Genomic DNA, 24,259 nt, shown 5'->3' with positions numbered 1-24,259 from the left:
AGAGCTCTGGATGGGACTGGAGCAGAGTGGACAGGTGGGGATGGGAGTGGATTTCTCACTCCAGTAAGCAATAGTCATTAGGAAAGTGAGTTGCCACTTATCTCTGAGTGTAGAGGTGAGTGTATTAGAGACTTACATTAGTCTCTAAGTATACAAGAGACTTAGACTATGTACTAGTCTCTCACATAGGCAGTGGTCATTAGGGAAACTGAGTTATTTGAGGTTAATTGCTTAAGTTTGGTTAAAGTATCCACTCGGGGCTTTCTCTATTCCAGATGAAAGAAGACAAGAATAGGAATAATGAAGATCGTATATGATAGATATAGATATGTGTGTGTGTGATAAATAATGGAACATTACATTTAACATATTTGGGTGGGCATATGTAGGTGATATATGTTTGTGTGTATGTGAACATGTGTACCTGTCTATGTATGTATAAATATAGAAGTTTTCTATGGGCTAGAAAGTGTGATTTCAAGGGCACAGGAAGTTCCCTTTATCTAAAAAAAAATCTTTCACTTTACTTACATTCCTTTTGACCGGAGATAAAGTCTTTATTCCTCAAATGAGAAGTGAAATTTAAAACACAAATAGACGTAGAAGAAGAACCTGTTGACTTGATTGATAAACCAATCAGTCCGAGAGAACTCTAACTCACTCTTGTTGGTTTCTCTCTCCCTCCCTTCTTTCCCCTTCCCACTTCACTCAAGGAAGAAATAATCAGGAATGGATAAAAAAAAAATCCAGAAAAGGGGATGGAGATAGGCAGCACTGGGGAGTCACTGGTTCTACTCCAGAGAAGTTTCAAGGCTTTCCTAGCACTTATTTTGTCCACAGCTCGGGATATAGGAAAATCTCTGAGAAGAATTATAACAGCCCCATTCCCCATCCCCTTTTGTCTACAAGGCCCCGTGCTAGGTTGTGTTGTTGTGGTTAATTAGCCCAAGAGGTAACAGGTGAAGGGATAAGCTTATCAATTAATTACCCTCCCCCTTCACCTCCCTACCCAGTGTTAAGGCAAATCCAAAACCTGCTTGGTAGAGAGAGGGTGGTTATTGGTAAAGGGAAGTGTGACTGGTTGAGATCTGGGCTCCCAGGGGAAGTAATGCATGGAATTGTCAGGATGCTGCCTTTCCTCCTCAGGGCCCATCTTTTCTTCCTCTGCCTTTCTCACTTGCTGAGTGGAGGGTTATCTCCTAGAGGAGCTGGCCCAGGCTCGTGCTCTGGGCTGTCTCATGGTTCCCCTACAGATGATAAGGTGAGTCTTCAAGGGGGTGGTTGCAAAGCTATTTGGTGGAGATCTAGTTATGAAGGGGAAGTCGGGGACTGGGAGAGTCCCATCTGTATTGAGTGTAGGGATAAACACAAAGGGTTGAAGGAACTGGGGTGGTTTATTCTGGAAAAGAAAAGACTGGGGTGGGGATGAGGGGAGAAATGTGACAGTTGTGTTCAAGTATTTGAAGAACTGTCTTGTGGAAGAATGATTAGACTTTTTCTGCTTGGCCTCAGAGGGTAGAACTGGGAGCAATGAGTGGGAATTACAAAGTGTGGACATATAAAAAAAACTCCTCAACAATTAGAACTATCCTCAAGTGGAATGGGCTGCTTTGGGAAACAGTGGGCTCCCTCAGTAAAGTACTTGAGCAAAAGTTAGATGATTGATTACCTGTCAGATGGGTGACAGTGGGAGGGGTGGGGGTCCCCTTTTAAGCAAGGGTTGAACTAGATGGGCACTGAGGTCGATTCCAACTTTAAAACTTGGTAGCTGTGTTAACCTCCATCCTCTTAGAATGGTAGCAAAGATCTAGTCTTAAAGCCTTAACTGAAAACACTTTTAAATGGTCCCCAAAATGTCAAGGCAAGGAGCAGAGGGGAAGAATGAAGGCAGGAAGGCTGCAGATTGAGAGGTGTCCCAGATTAGTGTTTTCATCATGGGTTTGGGAATAGCCCGTGGTATAACTACTTCTTCCACTGATAGCTCCCCCTCCCCCTTTCTTTCCTGCAGGCAAGAGAGCTTCAGGATCTCCAGCATGCTGGGCCTAGTAAGTATGGTTCTCTTAGACTGGGGTTTCTTAAACTGGGATCTATGGATCAATTTTAGGGGGAATCTGTGAATCTGGGTGGGAAAAATACATCTTTATTTCAATATATTTGGTTTTCTTTGTAATCCTGCCTATTTTCTTTTGGCTCTGATAGTGAGCACTTGTAATCCTACCTATTTTCTTTTGGCTCTGATAGTGAGCACTTCACTTATCTTGCCTGATCTCAGGACCACCATGTCATTTCTAGACCTCCCCCTGCCATGGTGCCATGGTTCCCCTCCTCTTCCAACTCTTGCTCTAAGAACAGCCATCAGCTCAGCAGTCCCACTCCTGCTAAGTATATGGCAATCAATTGCCCCAATACAACTACAGTTGCCATTCCCACCTTTCTGCATTAAAGTGTAATCAGCAGAAGCTGTCTTGCTTGTTTCTACTTGTATCCCCAGCATTTAGCACAGATCCTGGAATATAGTAAGTGCTTAATAAATATATTTTTATTCATAAATGCTAAAAAAAAAAGTTCTGGTAAGGGTCCATGACACACAAAAAGGATAAAGAATCCCTGCCTTAGATTTCTTCTCCAGTTGAGCAACCCCTGGGGAGCAGGTGATTTTTAGGGGATTGATTTGTTGTTAAAGAACCATATTTGTAACTTCTAAGAACTTTGAAACAAAGGCTTCCTTCTGGAAAACATATGTCCAGTAGGGGAGAAGCTACTTGCCAACCCTGACTACATTTCATTTCAGTCAAATGTTTAAGTGCATGGGAAGATCTGAAGGTGAAGGACATGGGTTAGAATTCTGGCTCTGCTACACATTACCTGCATGACCTTAGGCAAGTCATTTCTGGGCCTCAGTTACCTCATCTGTAAAATGAAGAGGCTCAAGTAGATTCCCACTCTAAAACCAAGATCCTGATGTGCTCTGTCTTCTAGAGGAGACAGAAGAATAGAGGATCGGATCCTTACCCCTCTGCCCCATATCAAGAGGGCGAAAGGCCAATCCATAGACTTGGTTCAGGGCTGGCTCCTGTCCAAAAGTTCATTCATCGTTACTGTAAAGGTGGGCTGTTCCCTGTGAAAGATGGAAGGGTCCATTGTCATCATTGGCTGACATCTACAGAAGTCAGTTACCCAGGAGACATTGTATAGCCATGTGTATACACACACACACACACACACACACACACACACACACACACGATACTTTTGAAGTCATAGCTGGTTTTCTATGTGTTTTTGTTGGACGTGTGAGAATAACCAGTGTGGAAACTCTCTCTGCAATTAAAGATTGGCATCTGCTCTGCAATCTAGTCAGATTTGTCTAATCAGACAAATGTGCCTGAGGCTCTGAAAGGTTGATTGACTTGTCCAAGGTCACACAGAACCCAATTTTCTTAACTCTTCTGCAGCTCTTCTCTAATACTGCCTCCCTTTTCACATAGGGAATGGGTATAAGCAATGCAAGGTAGAATTATGAATGGCTAAGTTTGAAACTCATACTAAGCTGTCTTCCTTTTGTATTAGCATATGGTAGCTTACAAATTCAATCTAAATTCAACAAACTGATGATAAACCTCTAACATAGGTAATATGATCTACACAGCTGTCTTAAAACTTTTGTCCTACACAAGGAAAATGAACACAAATCTGTATCAAATCTAACTTTGGGGCTTCACAATGAACAGAAAGGACTGAAAATTGGAGGTGGCGAGTTTCAAAGTCCTGATTTTCCTGCTTGTTATCCATACATCAGTCATTCGTAGACATATGAGATCATGGGATTTTATCGCCTGCTCCTTCCATGGATTTTGTCTTTCTTGAGATTTAGACAGTAAAAAGATATCAGTCTACATTGCATTTGGGAAATGGTACAGTGATTTTAATTGACCTAATGCTTTTCTCTGAAATAAAGGCTCATTTGGAAATATTCTTTCAGTGATATATAGCAATAAATAATTGAATACGACAATCTCCAAAAGATTAAAATTGAGTATTGCCCAAACGATGAGAGGCCTCCCACAAAGGGCAACTGCTGCTTTGCTTTACTTCAGGAAACCATGTTTTAGGAAGGACATTTATAAACTGGAGAAGAGAAAACTTGGCTCACGAGGAGGGGAGGACATGATGACAATCTTTCTTCTAGTATTCAAAGGGTCTTCATGGGGAAAAGATTGGACTTGTTCTGTTTGGCCCCAAAAGACGAGACCAGGAGCAATGAATGAGTCACAGAGAGATAGGTTTAGGTTTGATATAAGGAAAACGTCTAACAATGGACTACATTGAGAGGCAATAAATCCCTGGCCATGGTAGGTTATCAAGCAAGGTTTGATGACTACTTATTAAGGATGTTGCAGAGTCTTGTTTATGTATGGGTTTAGAGATGCTCTTTTGGTCATTTGGTAAGGGTTTCATTCAATGTTCACTTATTCTGTTACCTCTTTGTCTTCTTGATTTCTTATTTCTCTGCTGGGCCACACATGAAATGATCATAGGCTTGTAGATTTAGAGCTTAAAGGGCCCTTCAAAGTCATCTAGTCCAGCCAGCACCCTTATTTTATAGATGAAGAAACTGAGGCTGAGAGAAATGGTGACAGGTGATAAGTGCCAGAAGTGGAATTTTTTTACCCAGATGCTTTAACTGTAATTTCAGGGCTCTTTACAATGTACCAAACTGCCTTCCAATGTAAGAGCTTGTTCATTTGGAACATTAACATCTAAATGTTTCTTCTCATTAATTTTATCCTACCTCTTTCCCTTGCAGAGAGGAGATTATCTTGGACTGAAATTTATGTCCCTATGAGATGCTGTCATGCCATCTTGAAGAACAAAATGGGGGAATTTTCCATCCCAGTCATTCGGAACCGCCGTTTTAAGAACATCTGGTGTAACTGGACCATCTGGGCAGGCCCCAGAAACCACGTTATCATCTATGTCCAAGGGTTTAGGGGAAGCAAGGACTGTGAAGAAAACCCAGATAAAATTATATTTCAAGGGGTCGCCTCTGTTATAGAAAGCGCCGTAGCCTATGCTTGTCGGAACAAGAGAGTGCATGTCTATGCAACTCAGGCCTTGGCTGTGAATGTGGCATTGCTGTTGAAGAACTATGCCTGGAGTCATCGATACAAACACTTTAGAGGGAAATATTATATCTTCAGAGATCCCAGGGCAAAAGATTCAGAGACAGAGGACCCAACCTGTCAAGTGCCTTTTCAAAAGCCTTCCCACAAGCTTCCCTACAGTAGTACTGGACCAAAGGTTGAACCACCTGTTGTGATGTCTCAAGGGGGTGTAGAGATGACCTCTCCTGAACTAATGCCATCAAAAACTCTTCAACCAGAGAGATTTTCCACACAGGGAAGAGAGAAGGTTGAGTTTTCTGAGACCTCTTTGTCCTACTCTGAGAGGCTATCTGATAAATCCCATGCTCTTGGCATCATGGTTACAAAAACACTAAGTGTAGGTGACATAAGCCTTGGGGATGGATTGTTTTCCAAAACTCTAGGGGAAACTGCAGCCCTTGATACTAGATGGTTGGAAATTATAGAGGAAAAGAGCATTCTTTCCCCTGGATCTACTATGGATGGCTCAGCAGTTGACATAGAAATCCTTTATGGAAATACCCCTTACTTTGTGGGTCCTGAGCAATCAACTATAATGGAAGATTGGTCCATAAATATCAAACCAGTAAGAGCAGATAATCAAACCAACTACTTAATTCCTACTTCAGAGGAAGTGCCAATAAACATTAAGCCAACCCCCATAAGCCATTCAGTTTTTATTATTCTCTCAGGTTCAGAATTCCTCGAAAAGACTGACTGCTCTAAAAATGAGAAGATCCAGATAAGCCCTTCCCAGGTATGGAGCAGTCTGCCTGGAAGTGAACGGCAACCTTTTCTGCAGACTGAAGTCCTGGCTCATGAAGCAGTGCCTTTATCCACTGATTCTATGGGGAATCACATGTCTGGTATCTTCTTGGCCAGTGAAACTCAGTTGCCCCTCGAAGGTTCCCTGCACTTGATCCCTGTGGTTCCAACGGTTCATACAGCTGTGGATTTTTCTCTTCAGTCTTTTAAAGTTGGTGACTTACTGGCTGACCCACATTCAGGAGCTGTCATTTCCCTTGAAACCATACAAACTCCTAGTGGTGGTGGAATGATTTGGTTGAACTCTCAAGAAATCCTCAGTGAAGCAGGGTTCACCCTGATAGTGGCATCTCCTGATGGAATAGGATTAGTCCCTGAACCGTCTTCAACCATCTCCATTAGATCCACAGTGGTCAGAGCTGAGTTGCTTCTCCAGACAGCCAGATCACTTCCAGGGCCAGTAGAGACAGAAAGCTTGGCCAGCAGTGTGACCTCTGAAGAGGGCCCCAGTAGGCATGAAGTGAGTCTTTCTGAAACAGATTTTAAGTTTGTACTTGGTCAAGAGAGGTCTCCCCCCTTTACCACTTACCAAGAAAGTCTATTTGATGCTGAGGTGACCCCAACTTCTCCTCAAGTGGCTATGTCTGAAATTGTTCCTGAGTGGGCTCTCCAAAATATTCCAGCACCCATTCCCTCAGCCTACCACAATGAACAAGTGGCAACTGAGCAGTCTTTGGAGATCACTTTGGCCTTAACCTCAGAAGCCATGCTAAAAACCAAGTGGCCTTCTGTGACCCCAGTTAAGACTAGAGCTGAGATAGACTCCGTGCTTATTGTTCAAAGTATAACCACACCTTTTGCTTCAGTGAATCATGAAGAGAGCATGGTGGGTACTATGTTCTTTGTTGAGATCCCCTCGAGCCACCATTCAGACTTCTCTAAGAGCAACATGGAGGATCATGTCTTCAATCCAGCAGCAGTATCTCTTGCCTTCCTGCCCACTCCTACTCTGAGCATAAATGAAGGTGAGCTTACTATTAGCAGTCCCTTAAGTCACTGCTGGGGTGATATAGGGGAAGTGTTTACAAGCATGGGAAAAACTGAACCTCTTGCCTTTTTCACTTCGAGGAATGTGGATCTTACTACCTCTGTGTCAAGTCCTAGAAGTCTTACAATTGGCTTAGAGAATCTCTTAGACCTGTTACAAGGTGAACACTTTATTGAAAAAGAAACACAGAGTGTCTCTCAACTAGTTCCTAAGGGCAAGCTTTCACAAGGTAGGGATGCTTCTTCAGAAAGTGAAATTCCCATAGTAACTAAGACTTATTATAAAATGACTCCCCTGTCAACTCTGCAATGGGCCCTTAGCAGGACCATGACTCTATCTTGGGAGCTTGATGAAATGCAGAATATTCAGCCCTCAAAGAAGGATGCTACGCTGAATGAAAGCAACTCTTGGAAATTCTCCAACTCCCTTGGAAGGGACCAGAAAGTCACCAAATTCGACGGTACATCTTTGCTCCCTAGTGTTCCAACAGTGTCCTTGGGTAGGCAGGATCAAACTGGGGACCTTTTTGCAGTCTCTTCATCCCTGCCTCTCTGGTATGAGGATGTAAACCCTTTGGAGGCCAAAAGGCTTCAAGACTCCTCTGGTAAGCCTTTGATTTTGTTTTTGTCTTGTGTCCAGTTAAACTTGGTCATTCTTCTAACCCTACAGAAAGGAGTTTCAACAAGCAACCCTTTTTAAGATAGCTAAGCCCTTGTAGTGTTCAAACTGAGCACCTTGTATAAGACTCTAGATAGTAAAGAGAAAAGATACCAACCAGGTTTCCATATTCCTTAGCATTTCTGCTTTAACCTTCCAGCTGAATCAGGGGTTCTTCACCTAGATTTCGTGGACCTTTTGGCTCACAGATAGATTTCAGAGAGTTTGTAAACTTGTATAGGAAAAAAGTTACATCTTTGTTTTTACTGACCTCTGATTAAAATTTAGCATTTCTTCAATTAGCTAAAAATGTTATTCTGAGGTGTACCTATGCTATAATGTGTTAACAAATGGAACACACACACAGATTTAAAAAACTCAAATCTCAGTGGTCTTTGGTATCAGATGGCACTTATGTTTGGTATAGATTTTGAACTGAGCCCAATGGTGCTTTACAGACTTCCAATTTTCCTCAAGACTAATCATGTGGGAAGACAGTGAGGTTGATCTTTAAAAATGTGGAGCCCAGGTTGTGAGTCCTAGAAACAAATGGAATGAGATGTGAGTGGTTGAGAGAAATAGAGAATTTGTATTTACTGGAAGAGACAGAGATAAGGAGGACAGAAAATGATGCTGAGTCAGGGGAGGAATTTTTTTTAGGAGAATCTCATTGTCCCAATTTGACTCCAAGGCTCCCAATTGGAGTACTATGCTATGATGCTCCAAAGGTTGACCAAGAGCTGTCTGCTGTAAGAAGTCATGTAGATCCCCTCATTTCAAGTCAATGGACCCAAATGTAACTTTGAGAGTCTTATTATATTAAGATATCTTCACTGACTTAACTTTTTGGTTTTCACCTTACTCCCTCCCCCAACCCCCACAGAGGTGCTCACCTCAACCAGTATGGTGGTCTGTATCCCCATAAGAAGGTGCCATGTGGTTTTGAAAGATACCTTTGGAACTTTTTCATTGCCAAAGAACCTAAACAGTCATTGGCCAAACAGCTGTTGTAACTGGACTATCTGGGCAGGGTCCAAGAAACACATTGTTGTTTACATCAAAGGATTTGAGGGGCCTGAGAACTGTGACCAAAACCAGGACAAAATCATTTTTCAAGGGGTCTCATCAAGTGTGGAAAGGAAAACCTTCTATGCATGTAGAAGGCAAGGTACTTTGATTTTTGCTACTCAAGCCGTGGCTGTCCATATAGTGTTTCTCTTTGTGAGGTCTTATCCTAGACACATCCCATCTTTTGAAGGCCAGTATTTTATCTTCACAGACCCGGAGAGACAAGTCCCTCCTAAACCTGCCATTGATTCTTCCTTAGCAACTTCCCAGAGACTCAGAAAGAGGATTCTAAGTAGCATGGGTTCTCATCCTGAGCTAGTAACAAAGCTGAAGCCTGGGAGCTTTCCAAACCTGAACACTATCTATGTGGGTCTGGGGAACAAAAGCCAAATGGTGACTGAGACATTGATGCCAAAGAACGAGGGGCTAAAGGAGGGAGAAGGAAAGGCTCTTGAATGGACGTATCTACATAGCCTCCTTCCTCTGATTCCTGCTAAAGGGCCATCGATAAGGAACAAAAACTCACCACCCAACTTGCTTAGGCAGGAGCTCAGCAGGCCAACAGAGACTATAAAAAATTCAGCTGGAAGGGACTCTGTGGTGTCATTCAGGATGTCATCAATCCCAGTTACTTCCTATGGGAACAAACCAGGAAATAAAGCTTCTCAAGATAGCTTGCCTGTGGACTCATTGATCATTCACCCTCATTGGCTTTCCAAGACTTTCCCCTTGACAGAGCGGCTTCCGAAACCCGTAGGCATTTCTGACTGGCTTCTTCCCTCTGCCAGTGTTCCAGAACAGAGACTTCCTTGGATTGCAGCTAAAAAAGAAAAGCTCGCATGGCAAGAGCACCTTGTTATTACTAAACCTTCCCACCTTTATTCATCCTTGACTGCTCAGAGTATAAGGAAATTCCAGGATGCTGTGCGTAATCATGATCATCTCCACCAGAGTTTCAGCCATGTGATGCTGGTTAAAGGAAAGAATTTTCTAGAAATAAGGCCTGGAGTTGATAAGTCTGTCACCAGTCCTTCAAATATCCCTAAAAAAGAACTATTCTCAAATCTCCTGTTCAATGAAGAACAGGTAGCACCAGAATGCAAAGAGAGAGGTGGAGAAACCTTCCCAACAAGGAATGAGGCGAGCAGGGGAGACAGCTTGGATCCAGCTCTGTCTAGCACTTTGGGAAATATCAGACCTCTCAATGAGGAGCATCTAGATCTGGAAAGCCCTAGGGGAGTGACAACCTCCAATGGATTTGTGTGGGATTCTCTATCTCCCGGCAGCCTGACTGAGCTCTCCCCTTCCTTGAAGACCCCTGGCACTGCCCAGAGCTTCCTCAGAGAAGTCACAGGTGCTGTCCATCCGAGCACTGGTGCTGCCCACTCGAGTGCTCCAACGTCTAACTTCAAAGCCAAGGATGATTTGCAGGCCAAAGCCATGGTGTCTTTAATCTCTGGTCAAGTGTGGAAGAACATGACTGCTGATGGAGTCTTGGTTTTAACCCCAGGATATGCTGGTAGGGTGAATATACTATGTGTCAACTTACTTTTATTTGGGGGACAGAGAGGTGGGACAATTGATTATTGAGAACACAAGTTCTTGGAGGTATAGGTAAGTGTCTATAGAACTTTTAAACCTAGTAGTTTGTTCGCATCATCCTTCCGTCTGCAGAATGTTCAGGCCCAACCACAGGCAGAACTCACTCTACAATGTGTCTTGGGGGTTGTTCTTTCTTTTAGAAATCTCCTCATCTGTTCTACATACAGAGATCCTATAATACATCAAGTCATGCTTTTTGCCTCCTGGTCCTTCCTTCATCAACATTTATCTATTTTCTGCCCCCTTTCCCTTAGGGCACCTTCTCTGCTTTCCAGATAAACTGATAAAGTAAAACAAAGTGGTTTTGGCACTCTGTTACTTTGCTCCCCCTTACCACCCTCAGGGAAAACTTATGTGTTAACACGCACCTTCTGGATAGAAGCCATAGCCCAATGGAGCCCAGCCATATCTGGACAACTTTGCCCTGATCAATGTTGTTTTTACAACTTTTATGACATTAAGACATTTATAACCAAACTCCACCACAGAGCTCGATCCCCTACTATCACGCTGGTAGCCTGAGATCAGCCCAACTCCACTTAGCCTGCTTTCATCTTCCATCTAACTCCTGAGACATGCTTGCCTCCAGCTTACTTCTTTTCCCATGGGACTAGTTTCTCCCCGAATCAGTTTCACCTGATATTGTGCTTTTGGAGAACCAAGATGTTCAGAGTATCCCCAGGGGTGTTCTGGAATTAGCTCATACTGGGCTTGTCATTCTTATTGTTGTCCAGTCACGTCCAACTCTATGTGACCCTGTGGACTTCTGTTTTCTTGGAAAAGATACTGGAGTGGTTTGCCATTTCCTCTTCTAGTGTGTCCCCATTTTACAGATGGGGAACTGAGGCAAATAGAGGTTAAGTGACTTGCCCAAGGTCACACAGCTGGTAAGTGTCTGAGACTGGATTTGAGCTCAGGTCTTCCTGACTCCAGGCCAATGTTCTATCCATTGTACCACCTAGCTGCTACTGGCTGGTGTTGTTGGGTCATTTTCAGTCATGTCTGACTTTTTATGATCTCATTTGGGGTTTTATTGGCAAAGATATTAGAGTGATTTGCAATTTCCTTTTCCAGCTCATTTGACAGATGAGGAAACTGAGGCAAACAGGGTGAAGTGACTTGCCCAGGGTCACACAGCCAGATTTGAACTTAGGGAGATGTCTTCCAGACTCCAGGTCCAGTGCTCTATCCATTGGGCTACCTAGCTAGAGAGCCAATCATTAAATTTTCATTGTGAGCATTTATGCCTCTGACATCAGCAAATGCTGCATTCAAGGCTTGAGTTAATGTTTTATTAATTGTCTTGACTTAGGAAAGTGATGGAGAAATTTTCAGTAATTCAGATTAAACTGAAAAGTGTGTTCTGAGTACTTTTTTTTTGTTTTTTGGCAGAGAGTCAGATGTTAAACATTTCCCAACACACCCCTGATATCTATAACTGTATTTTAGCTATTGTAGAAAGCTAGTGGGAGAGAGTTTTAAAGGAATAGTTTCTCAGATTGTACCATAGACATAGGACCTGATCTCATGCTTTTGTATTTATCTTCTAAGCCCTTTAAAAAAGTACCGGATTTAACATCCTGCCTGTCTAAAATTGGACACTTGTCCCACAAACCCATACTTTGTAGGGAATGGATTAAGAACAGGAAGAGAATGGTGGGACAGCAGATAACTTACTTTGGAAGCTTCATTTTTAAATTGAACCTTATGAATGTGGAGGAGAAGGACCTTGCCTTTCTCTGATTAACAAATGAGAAAGAGAACTCGGTAAGCCTCCTTGATTACTCCTAGAAGCAACATGGTTATCCTATACCAGTTGGGCTTGCTGTGTGGGTGTTATTTTCCCACACCTCACATGGCAGGAGAACTGAATTACAGGAACTTGGTAACTTTTTAAATAAGTAATGACTATTCATGGCCTGGCTGGCCTGGGAACCATGACTAACTTTGGCTAAAGAGCAGCTGTTCTGATGAGAAACTGTTTATGGGATTTTGTATATGCACAACCCTACTATATAGCTCAGCAGGCTGGGACCAGTTATACCAAATTAATAAAGGTTTCTCCTCACTTCTGATGTGATTAATAGTAGGGCTGTGCCGAAAACTTCTACCACCACCACCACCCTTCCCACACTCCCACATTCTTCCTGGGCAGGGTTAATGACTAGCAGTTGTGGTAATGTTAGCAGCCTATTGCTCCCCTCCCTCCTACCCACTCCAGGTTTAATTGTATTTATTACTTTTTCATACTCCCCCTCCGATAGTGGTAGTTTTTAGCAGAGATCAAGTGCTGGGATTGCACCATACCTTTGGCAGAGTGGGAATGTAATAGGTCTCTCTCTAGAAATTGTCATGTTCTTGGGGTCCCATTGGGCAGTGGCTCTGAGCTGGAGCCTATATAGCTCTGAAAGCTTTCATTTTTTTTCTACAATAAATTAAGGAAATAGGTCAAGGGCCTGTGATTTCATTGGCCCTGGAGCTTGCTTCCTCTTACAGCTGCAAATCCAAGCACATAAATAAATTAGATCAGCTTTAGGAAGGTTCAGAGAGGTTAATTGACTTAACCTTGATTACACAGCTATTTAGGGTCAGAGGCAGAATTTGAACCTAGCTCTTCTAGTCTCCAAGTTGAGCACGTCATCCGCCTAGCCATGCTGCCTTTTCTCTTACAATAAACCTAATTAAAATCCAATTGGATATTTGAGTGGCAGGGAAAGAAATTGGTGATTACATTAGGTGGGTCACGGAGTGTGCTGGAGCCAGTTGGAAGATGCCATTATTAAATATTCAGGTTGAGTATTTGCACCTTTAAAAATCAGAAAACATTACAAATCATGGCTTGATTTATTGCTCATTGTCTAGATATTTGAAAGCAATGGAGAAGATGTTTATAATACAGATTTAACCTTGTGCTGTGCTTCTTTCTTTCTTTCTTTATTTTGTGGAGAACTGGTTCTTAAACATTTACCAGCATGCTGCTGGTCTAGAGGCAGGGGTCTATGAAACTATTTTAATTAGAAAGTAATTTCTATTAGAAATTAGAACTCTAATTTCAATTAGAAAGTTATTGGTTTGCTTTGTAATTTAATGTATTGTATGCATTTAAAAGCATTATTCTGAGAAGAGGTGCTTGATACAAGAGAAGTTAAGACTCCCTGGTCTAGGAAGAAAAGGGGGGAAAAAAAAGGTTAGAAGGGATTTTAAGTACAAGGTAGGAGATACGACTAGACAGAAGTCTATCTGAAATAGACCTGGGATCTCAGTGAGCTGAAAGCTCAGTACAAGAATAATGAGGTAAGGCATCCATCTCCCTCCATTCTCCTTCCTCTCCCCAAGAACCTTTAGTAGATTTCAGACTGTGTTGAGGGCCGTGATATCCAAAACTAGGGAAGCAATAGTCCCCCTCTCCTCTGTACTATTCAGACTGCATTTGAGGTATCTGGCTCCATTTTGGACAACACTGTCTAGGGAAGGATATTGACAAGTCAAATATTACTTAGAGAATGATGACCAGGCTAGGGAAGATCCTTGAAATCATTCCATAATGAGAAGAATCAGTTGAAGGAACTGGTACATTTAGCCAAAAGAGAAAACTTGGAGGAAACATGATTGTTGTCTTCAGTTATTTGAAGGGCTGTTTCATGGAAAAGGAATTAGTCTTGTTCTACTTGGCCCCAGAGGGCAGAACTAAGGAGCAGTAAGTAGATGTTTCAAAGAGACACATTTGGCATTGATGTAAGGAAAAATGTCTTAGTGATTAGAGCTCTCTAAAAGTAGAGGGGGCTGCCTGAGAGGTAGTTATTTGGTATGCTGTCATATTCTTGTTCAGGCATGGATTAGATTGGATGGCCCCTAAAGGGCCCTTCCAACTCTGTGACTCTTTAACAAAGTAATACTTTGTACCTGATATCTTCGGAGATAAAGTAAACTATGAACGGGCCTTGCAGGGCCATCTTATTCAAACTCTGTAGCTTTGAGACCTTGACTCCTGGTTTTCATCTTTCAGTGGCTTGGATGGGCCATGAGGGTCCTTGATTTTCTATCCTTGCCTGAAGTTCCAGTTGCCTTCACTATCCACTTTACTACTTTCTCAAGGGTCTTTATCTAATAACTCTGAACTCGGTCAATTATGTATATGATGGGAAAAGCTAAAGGCTTCTAAGAATTGCAACTTACTCTATAACCTTGAGCAAATCATTAACCCATCTAATTCCCAGTCTTTATGAACAAAATGGAGGCAATGGTTGCCTCATAGGGAAGTAAGCAAATCAAATGATATGTTTTGGATGGCTAGGTGACCCTGGACTCAGAAAGAAAGAATAGGAAGTTAGAAAGAATAGATAGAAAGAATAAGTTTCAAATCCTGTTTCAGATACTGTCTGTGTCTGTGCTGTTGGGTATCATATGCCTTCAGCTTCCTCATCTGTAAAATGGGGATGTTAACAGCATCTACTTCCCAAGGTCGTTGTGAGGATCCAATGAGAAATCAAGTACTTTTCAAGTCTTAAATTGGTACATAAGTGTTAGGTGCTGCTGCTAGTGCTCCATGTAAAAATGCTTCAAGGGGCAGCTAGGTGGATAGAGCACTGGCCCTGGATTCAGAAGGACCTGAGTTCAAATCCAGCCTCAGACACATAACACTTACTAGCTATGTGACCCTGGGCAAGTCACTTAACCCCATTGCCTAGCCAAAAAAATTTTTTTTTCAACAAAAAAAGAAAAAAAATGCTTTGAATTGGCTCTAGCAATCCTTTTTTAAAGGGACTGCCATAAATAAGCCTAGCACTATACTGGGTAACTGGCAAAAACCTTTAGGTAAGAGAGCAAGTCTCAGGGTCTTATTCTAGTGAGGGAATATAGCACTAGGGAATAAAATGTCATTAATGAAGTCCTGAATTTAGAGTCAGAAGACCTGAGTTTAAATAGTGGCACTGCTATAACTTGGTCATACAACATGAGCAAATCATTTAACCTCACTGGGCCTCGGTTTCCCATCTGATAAGATGAAGGAGTTGCGTAGAGATCCTAACGGTCCTTTCAGCTCTGAATCTATAGTATGGGAATGACGATATCTCATGAAGCAGTTTGGTGCTAAGGTGGATAGTGCCTTGGAATCCTAACTCTCTCACTCACTAACTGTGTGACCCCCAAGCAAATCACTTAGCTTCCTTCTGCCTCAGCATCCTCATCTGTAAAATTTCAATAATTAATAATAAACCCTATTTCAGGGATCAAATGGGATTATATCTATATATATACATACATATATCCTATTATATATATATATAATCCTATTATATATATGATCCCACATATGTAATATTTTATAAAACTTCAAATACCATATAAATGTTAGCTGTTATCATGACTGCATATAGAGGTCCAAATAAAGTATTATGTGAAGTCTAAAGGGAGAAAGGTTATATGTAGGGTTTTCCTGCCAAACGTATGATACAAATGTGTGTTGTTAGTATACAGTTATGTTTGAAAAGGAAATTCAATGTATTCCTTAGCTAGGGGGCTGCTGAGGGGATTGGTAGAGGGGAGTGAGAACTATGTAGGAATTATTCCCAGCAGGCATAAAGTATCCTTCATCCTAATGTGTGATTAATGGGAAACAGGTGTGCTAAGCCCTGTCTGCTTGTAGAACAAGAATATAAAACTATTATTACTCCTGTTGTTCATTCTTACCTCTTTTTTACTCTCTATCCTTGTCACTCAATGTAGATGCAGAAGCAACCTCCCCATCTTTTGGAAATGAGTCTGTCTTAGAGTTCCAACATTATCCAGGAGGTAAGATTTCAAAGGCAAGAAGGACACTTCTGTGATATTGAGGGTCTGATTGGGACTGAAACTCCACACTCACTTGTTATACTGTGGCCCAGTCAGTGAAAAAAGTTGCTGTTGGCCTATCTATGGCATAAAGCAGTCTTAACTGGGGCAGGGTGATTGGGCCACAGTGGCTTTGAAATTTAAAGGATACCAACAAATCTGCATTATTAAGACTTTCTTAAGTCTAGGCAATCAACAAAACAAAAAAGCAAGCTTTGATTTCTCCCATTGCTAATTCTGACATGTAAATGCTTGCACTGAAATTCTAACAATTCAAAAGCAAAAGGGTTAGACACCTCTGATAACAACACTTGTGTTTCCTTAGCAGAAATATCTGAATTTAGCACCTCGTTATCAGGAATAGCTATTTAATATAGGAAGCTTCCAGCTTCTCCCCCCACCTCCACTCCCCCACCATGGTAGCATAGCAAGTGTGTTCTTGTCCAAGCCTGCCTTGCTCTTCCCACCTACTTAACCACCCCCCAGACAGCAGCCTCTGGTGCCCTGGAGTTTCTGTGTCCCTGCCATGGAACAGTAGACTATATTCTCTCCCAATTAAAGTGAGTTCATGTCCTAAGGCCTCTCTCCTTCACCCCACCTCACCTTGTTTGGGGTTCCAGAAAGTTGGTTACTGCTCTGGTATAAAGTAATCTTAAACTGGTTATTCTAGAAGATTAATCACATGAGAACTCTCCATGGTAACATACCACAAACTTCTAAAATCTAAGTTCTCTATAATTTCTTAGTGGATCATGCCTTATTTTTCTGACTTAGATTAAATAACCATAGATGTAAAGTCATCAGTTCCCCCAGGGTCATAACCCAAAGTGTTTTCTTAATGTGAAGTCTGCATCTAATCACAGGTTCCTCTAAAGGGCTTGGGGCTGGGATGGGGATGAGGGTGGGGGTGGGAATTAGGACTGAGACATTTTTGGTATATTTTATGTCTGGCAGATATCCTATATGAAGTAATTGTTGAAATGGAATGCCCGGTAGAGACCCCATACAATACCTCTGAAGTGGAGAAAGTCTTGGCAGACTCACTTAAGCAAGAGGTAAGATGGCTAAGGATGGGGCTGATAGCAGAAAATCTGATTATTAAGTAAACCTTCCAATGCTTGTTAAATTACCATGTAAGCATCTACCTAGTGTTTTTTTTAATTGTTCAGTTGTTTCAGTCATATCCTACTCTTTGTTGACTCCATGTGGGGTTTTCTTGGCAAAGAAACTGTAGTGGTTTGTCATTTTCTTCTCCAGCTCATTTTACTGATGAGGAAACGGATGCAAAAAGACTTTAGTGACTTGCTCAAGATCACTCAACTAGTAATTGTCTGAGGCTGGATTTGAACTCGGGTCTTCCTGACTCCAGGCACTGTACTCTATCCACTGTGCCACCTAGCTGCCCTGGCTACCTATATTGTGAGCGCGCGCGCGCGCGCGTGTGTGTGTGTGTGTGTGTGTGTGTGTATATCCTTGTGTGGGAAGAAGAAGCTAAGTGCCATCAAACCATTTTGAGGACTCCCAGCATATGACTTAGGCACTAGCAAAAGGCCTGCAAACAGTCTTCTGACTGCCTGGTTATGGCCCCAACTCTATCCTTTAGTCTAGAAGCCGCTTCCACTAAGGGAGGTTACAGACTGGAGGCTGCCAGAACAAGTGGTAAGTATACAGTACTGCGCTGCCGTGGGTCAGACAATAATCATAGCTAGAATTTGTACAGGGATTTCAGTTTTGCGAGACACTTTGCTATGAAGATCAAATGAGATAATATTTACAATCTGGAAGGTAGGGGCTATTATTCTCCCCATTTTACAGTTGAGGCAGACAACAGCTAAGTGATTTACCCATGGTCACACATTTACTAAGTAGCTGAGGCTGAATTTGAACCTATGTCTTCCAGACTCCAGGCCTACGGTTCTATCCACTATGCCACCTTCCTACCTCAGTAGGAGAGTTGGCAAAACAGATATATTATTTGTTTAAAAACAGATAAAGAATAGGTTAGAGATTTTAGGGGAAAGAGCTTGAAAATGTATTTCCTTTTTCTTTTTAAGAAGGAAATTCTGATATAAATATTTCAAATGTGATATAAATCTACTAATGTATTATGAAAAATTGAGATTTGTGTTGCTCTTTCATGGCAAAGCTTTGAATCATCAAATTACCAAGATTTTAGGTGAAAGCATGTTAATTAAAATTATTTAGATAACTGCTTAGAATCTCCAATAACTATCATAGCCTCTGAAACTGGTTGACTTAATGACCACCTTTTTGAAGAGGCAACATTATCCCAACAAGATTAACCAGCCATATTTTTTAAAAAAACAATAGTAATGGAGTCAAGTAGCCACTTTTATCCCTTTAAGGATGCTAGGAAAAGAGACTACTTAGTGATAAAAGCATAGAGATATGACCATTGCACCCTGGGATCTTTGAATATGGCCTCTAAAAGTGGCTACTTTTGGTAGATATGTCCCTTTTTACTCTAGAATAAGCAGCTGTGGGAAAGAGCAAGGTTTTGGGTAAGGATGGATTCATTAAAAGCACATCTCTGGCCCCTCTTTTCAGATTGGGGAAAATCTAGGCCACTTTTCACCTGAAGCAGATGAATTCAAACTAACTAGAATTAAAAGGTAAGTGTAGGGTACTGGATCTCCAACTTTGTTAGTCATGGATTTATTCAAGATGGTATTACCATAATGATTTTCCTCTTTGGAAAAAAAATAAATGAGGTGTTATTTGCTGCTGTAATGCATGATTATTGTTTACCTGCTATAAAAGTGAACTCATAAAAACCAGCTCTGAAAACTGGACAGGATCAGGCAGGAGCTAAGTTTCTGATAACTTTTCCCCCTCCTTGTGGGTGTTAGAGAGGAAGGGCTGAGAATAAATTAAATGAGCCTGAGGCAAGGAGATATGCTACTACTAATGTCCTGGGTAGAGTATATTAACTTCTTTCCTGGCATTCCAATACGAATGATAAAAAATAAAGTTACTAACATAAAAACCATAGAATTTAATGTACTTTTCCATGTTGCTTACTAGAAAAATAGAGTTAAATCTAAAACAGCCAGGAAAATAGATTCCCAAAAACATCATACATGTATTGAATTAATTTTTTGTTTGTTTTCCCTTTATCATAAAACTTTATTCTCTAACTAGAGGGTTTTTTTTCTTCCTCCATAATACTTGTAGAAAAGATACCTCAAATGTCATGTTCGTTTTCTGGCTGCATCTGAGATCTAGAGGGAGAACTATGTCAGACGCTCTGATGTCCCAATTAGGAGCATCTGAGAGCAGTGTACTGCATCCTCAATTAAGAATTCTCATCAGAGACACAGTAGAAGCTCTTCAACTTCAGCTGAAATCTATCTCCATTCACGGTATAGGCCTGTTGGGTACCAGTAACAGTTTAATCTTCTTTAAAAAATAGAATTGTGTTGGTATCTTTTGTTTTTTACGTTGACTAGATTTCTTCTGTGTTCCTCACTCCCAGAGAGCCATCCACTGATCAATACATAAAAAAATCTGGTATATGCAGTATTTCATATCTGTGCCCACTCTGCAGGCTCTGCAGAGGATGGGGGGGAGAGGGGACGGTGACAGTTTAACCTTTTTCGTCTTTCTTTTTATTTATTTTGATTTATCAACAATCACTTCCATAAGCTTTTGAGTTTTCAGATTTTTCTCCACCTCCCTCCCCAATCTGATATAGGCTCTACATATACATTCCTATTAAACATATTTTCACATTAGTCATTGTTGTAAGGAAGAATTAGAACCAATAGAAGGAACCACAAGAAAGAGGAAACAAAACTCAACAGAAGAAAAAGAATAGCAAATAGTATGCTTCGATATGCATTCAAACTCCATGGTTCTTTCTTTGGATGTGGATAGCCTTTTCCATCATGAGGCCTTTGGAGATGTCTTAGATCCTTGCATTGCTGATAAGAGCTAAGTCTATCAAAGTTAGTCATCGAACAACGTGGCCGTTACTGTGTACAGCGTTCTTCTGGTTCTGCTGACTTCATTTGACATGTGACGGTTTAATCTTAATGGTGTTTCTTAGAGTTCGCATGATCTAACATCAGGTGCTTTGTCACAAATGGGCAGATTCCCTTGGCATCAGGCTATAATGCATCCCTGAATAGCAGATGATTCCCTGTACCCCTTTTCATCCCTTTAACTGTTGGAGGGGGGTGATAAAGTACATCTAGACCACTAGACAGATTACCAGCTGTCTTCTGGTGTTATTTGACACTAATCTTTTTCTCTTAGATGTGAATGAATGTGAAATTGGCCTAGAACAATGTGGTGAAGGGGCTGAATGCTTCAATGGAGTTGGTACTTACATATGTCATTGCAAAGAAGACTATGAGGCTCGTTCCTCCATGCAGATCGGTACTCTGTGTGTCCATATCCCGCGCTCAGGTATTGTAGAGTCGGTGCCTTTTATGGTGCATACTATTTCTATGGAAACCAAAGAGACCCCAACATAAATTAGTTGTAAGTCCTAAGATCATGATTTTAGAGCTGGAAGGGACCTTGGAACACCTAGTCACAGTTTCATTTTATCTATAGTTAATTTTTTTAAAATTTGTCAATCAACAAGCATTTATTAAGTACTTAACTATGTGGTGGGCATAATAATAATTTTTTTTTATATTACTGGTACTTCTCCACCATAGAAACCTCCTTTATAACATAACTAAACAAAATAAGTCTTTATCGTGACTGATAAAGATGGAATCATGCTTTACAGCAAGTCCTCTGAGTTCAAGGTTGGTCCTTGCATTAATCAGAGTTCTGAAGACTTTCAATGTTTTCCTTTATTGTAGTCACTGAAGTATTTACAGATGAGGGAACTGAGTCCCAGAAAGGCAAACTTCTCTAAGGTCATAATAGATAGTAAACGGCAGAGTCGGTATTGGACCCACATTTTCTGGCTCCCAAGGTCCCAATCCCCAGTGTTGCTGCTTATCATGAAAGTACTTTGTTATATAAATGCTGACAAATCTGTTTCATTTCTCTTTTGTTTGTTCTACTTCTGGCTTTATCCTTAAGTGCTTATGGGATCATAGTTGGTTCTGAGGCAGGCTTTCTATAAATTCTTTCTCCGCCATACTGCACTGTTTAGGGAGACAACAATGCCAGTAATTTTCCATCATTCCCCTCCATTTTGAAAATTGAGTTTATGGTTTTCACATAGCTCTGATGTTATAGCTGGAGCAGCACAGGCCAGAGGGAACTCTGAGTTATTAATAAGCAACTTTCTCTGAATTTCTCTGAAGTATGGTAATTACGGACCAAATAACTACCTGACTCAGTCTAAGTTGGAATATTTTACAAGCTAATGATTGGTTTAATTAGTATAGCCATGCCTTTTATCTGCCATGTTGCCTATGAGAGATTTCATTCTATCCATCCCAATGAGATCTCTAACTTAGAAACCCAGATTTGGAGTATGTCCATAGGGAATGATAATCTTAATGTTAATGAGAGTTCATGAAAGCATCTGTTAACTTGAGCATTAGGCTGTTCACCACCTGCTATACATCTCTCTACAAAGGATTATCATTTTAGCCCTTGATAACTAGACACATCCTCTCCAAATATGAACTATCAAAGTTAATGTTGGATGGCATCCCTCAGGTAGAAACGTAATCTAGTCATCCAAGAAATTTTAAGGTGCCATACATAAGCAAACATCGAAAGCAGAATCTTGAGTCAATTAATCAAAAAGTACATATTAAGTGTCTAGTATTTAAGTTAGGAACTACATGTGCAAAGATATAAAAGAAATAGTTGCTCCCTCCAGAAGTCTCTATTCTAGAGGGACAGACAGGGCAGCTGAGCTCTAGCAGTCACCTAGGTTAAGGTTTAATAAGTTGTTTCAGATGTCATTAGGAAGATAAAGGGAAGACCAGATTTCTTGGTGAGTGAGGTAATAGTTTTCACTTGTTATTGACCATTGTGGTTTAGGCTCTGAATCAGAAACCGTGCTGAATGGCTTACCTGGATCTCATGTTACTGTGTGGCCCTGGCCAAAAGCCATCTTGAAAAAGACCATTTCATCACTTCTAGAAGCCAGGGATTAGCCCCTACCTTTTGTCTTTTTGCTTTGACTTTTAGGAAGAAGCCAGTAATCAGCTAACCTCGGGGTCTTAGCTCAGGAAAATGAAACCTTATTCTCTAATTCCCTCCTTAACTAAGATCTGAGGCCTGGAAAACTCTCAAGTATGTGACTAAAATCACTTCAGCTATTTCTCCTGCCTGTTGAATTGTGTACGACACACATCCGAGGAATGACCCCCCCTCCCCTGTTAAAAATGTACTTTGAAATCAAAATTAGGTAAGACAAAACAATAATTTTCTTCTCTCTTTCAGGAGTTGGATTTTCTTTCAATTATCTGGATCTTCTCATCACTGTTGCTGTCTTTGCCACCGTCCTCCTCATGCTGATAATAGGTTTTGTGTGGCTGGCAACCAGAACAACCTGAGAAAAGAGGGATTTTTGCCTTCAGCAGACAATGTCCCTGGAGGGTTTGTCTACATTACCACTGACCCAAACCAAATCTCACCCTAACTTGAGGAAGTTCAGTAAATGCTCCCTCTATAATCCGTATCAGCCTAAGCTTCCAGCCAGAATCATAGATAGCTCCCTGGAACAAATACCTTACAAAGACTCCCATGTGTGTATGGAACAGTCTGAATGTCTCAAATAATGATTTAAGGAATATTTATCTGTTGTCCCTCTGATGTCCTGTTGAGTCAGATGAAGGAGGAGGTGACTTTTCTGTCAATGATCATGGGTGACCAATTTTTCTCTGGGACAACAAAAAGACACTGCACATTTTAGGGTGGATGGGGTGGGGGCGGTGTCCTTCCAGTAACTTAAAAGGAAAGAATTTCTGATTGTAATTCAGTTTGTCTTTCTTGTTCTTTCCTACCTGAATTATACTTCTTGGATCTAGATTCCAGCCTCTGTAGGTGAAGGAATTCACGTTTGTGTCTTAGCATCAAGACTTTTACACTAATTCCTGTAATGAGCAGAAGCACAAAGCTAATGACCTGGAAATTTTTGTGCCATCTGACTGAGGTCTGCAGGAAGCACCTAGGGATCCAGGAAATGGAGGGGACACACCATACCTATTTCCAAAGCTGATGAATGAGTCCTGTGACTTTTAAGGATGCCCAAGTTAAAGTGCTGTTAATTTAGCATAGTTTGGAAATTCCCATTTGACCATAGTGTATTTTTATATGAAGAATTAAACTCCAGCCCCCTCCTCCCCTCACCCTGCTCTGGGGATGGGGAAGGAGAAAAGCCATGATACTCAAAAATAATTCTCTTCTTGTACCTACCATCTGTTTTTTGTGAAGTTAGAAATATGTGTATTGTATTTGTAGAAAGACTCTTAATTCTCTTAGTCTACTGCTGAGATGCTTTCTTGTTTTAAATTCCCTCTCAAGATCATTTTCCATAGCTAAGCACTGTACTGTTAATTGGTTTTGTTTGTTTTTTTTACCAATACTATGGCTACCTGTTCAGAGAAATTGCTTTGTCTGATATGATAGTTTACTTGTAAGCTGACCTCCAAATAAAATAAAATAGCCTTTTTTTGGAAAAAAAAAGTTTGTTTTTTTTTTTCTCTAAAACTATACAACCCAGTCACATCCGTCATCAGGTTGCAATGTAGGCACCAGGAATATTTGTGCAAGCTGCCGAGAGGGCAAATAAAGAGGATAACCTATAATCTAAGGGGCATCATAAGCACTTAAGGCATACAGAAGAAGACCTGCTCTAAACCCATCCTGGCTCTGGGCGAGCTTACATTGCTAGTTGTTTCTCTCTTTTATAAAGCAAGGGTGAAAGTGAGTGATCCTGGTTGTGTCCAATGGGGAGTTTCACAGAAAATCAAAGTTATCTGGAGCCCTTGAGGATGGGAAGAATTTAGATTTTTATCCCCCAGGGCAGGGGAGAAGGGGGGAAGAAGAGGGTTGAAGAGAAAACGTGAGCAACACTAATGTATGCTTCTAGAAACACAAGAAGAAACGGGAGTCCACTCCTCATTGCCCGGCTCCAGCTGTGTTAATGTGCACAAGATTTTTAAAAATACAAAGCAGAAGAGGCAAATAACTGATT

At 41.1% G+C, this 24,259-nt stretch overlaps 1 protein-coding gene across 1 annotated transcript; it reads left to right on the top strand.

Moving 5' to 3' along the window:
* Window positions 1-1,197: 1,197 nt before the first annotated feature.
* On the top strand, window positions 1,198-23,722 carry LOC114045380. Its single transcript, XM_027865350.1, has 10 exons — window positions 1,198-1,261; window positions 2,009-2,045; window positions 4,808-7,561; window positions 8,498-10,201; window positions 16,012-16,077; window positions 17,071-17,171; window positions 18,685-18,749; window positions 19,312-19,499; window positions 20,395-20,547; window positions 22,504-23,722. The coding sequence occupies exons 3-10, from the start codon at window positions 4,843-4,845 to the stop codon at window positions 22,614-22,616; spliced, it is 5,109 nt and encodes a 1,702-aa protein (XP_027721151.1). The 5' UTR covers window positions 1,198-1,261; window positions 2,009-2,045; window positions 4,808-4,842; the 3' UTR covers window positions 22,617-23,722.
* The last annotated feature ends 537 nt before the right edge of the window (window positions 23,723-24,259 follow it).

This window comes from Vombatus ursinus, unplaced genomic scaffold (assembly GCF_900497805.2).
Source record: "Vombatus ursinus unplaced genomic scaffold, bare-nosed wombat genome assembly UNPS02014778.1, whole genome shotgun sequence".
Taxonomy (NCBI): Eukaryota; Metazoa; Chordata; class Mammalia; order Diprotodontia; family Vombatidae; genus Vombatus; species Vombatus ursinus.
This window is presented reverse-complemented; position numbering and strand designations above follow the sequence as displayed.

Coding starts and splice junctions, on each gene's coding strand:
- LOC114045380 (XM_027865350.1), top strand. CDS start 4,843: ATGAGATGCTGTCATGCCATCTTGAAGAACAAAATGGGGGAATTTTCC. Junction 7,562..8,497: donor AAGGCTTCAAGACTCCTCTG/GTAAGCCTTTGA, acceptor CAACCCCCACAG/AGGTGCTCACCTCAACCAGT. Junction 18,750..19,311: donor AAACTAACTAGAATTAAAAG/GTAAGTGTAGGG, acceptor TAATACTTGTAG/AAAAGATACCTCAAATGTCA.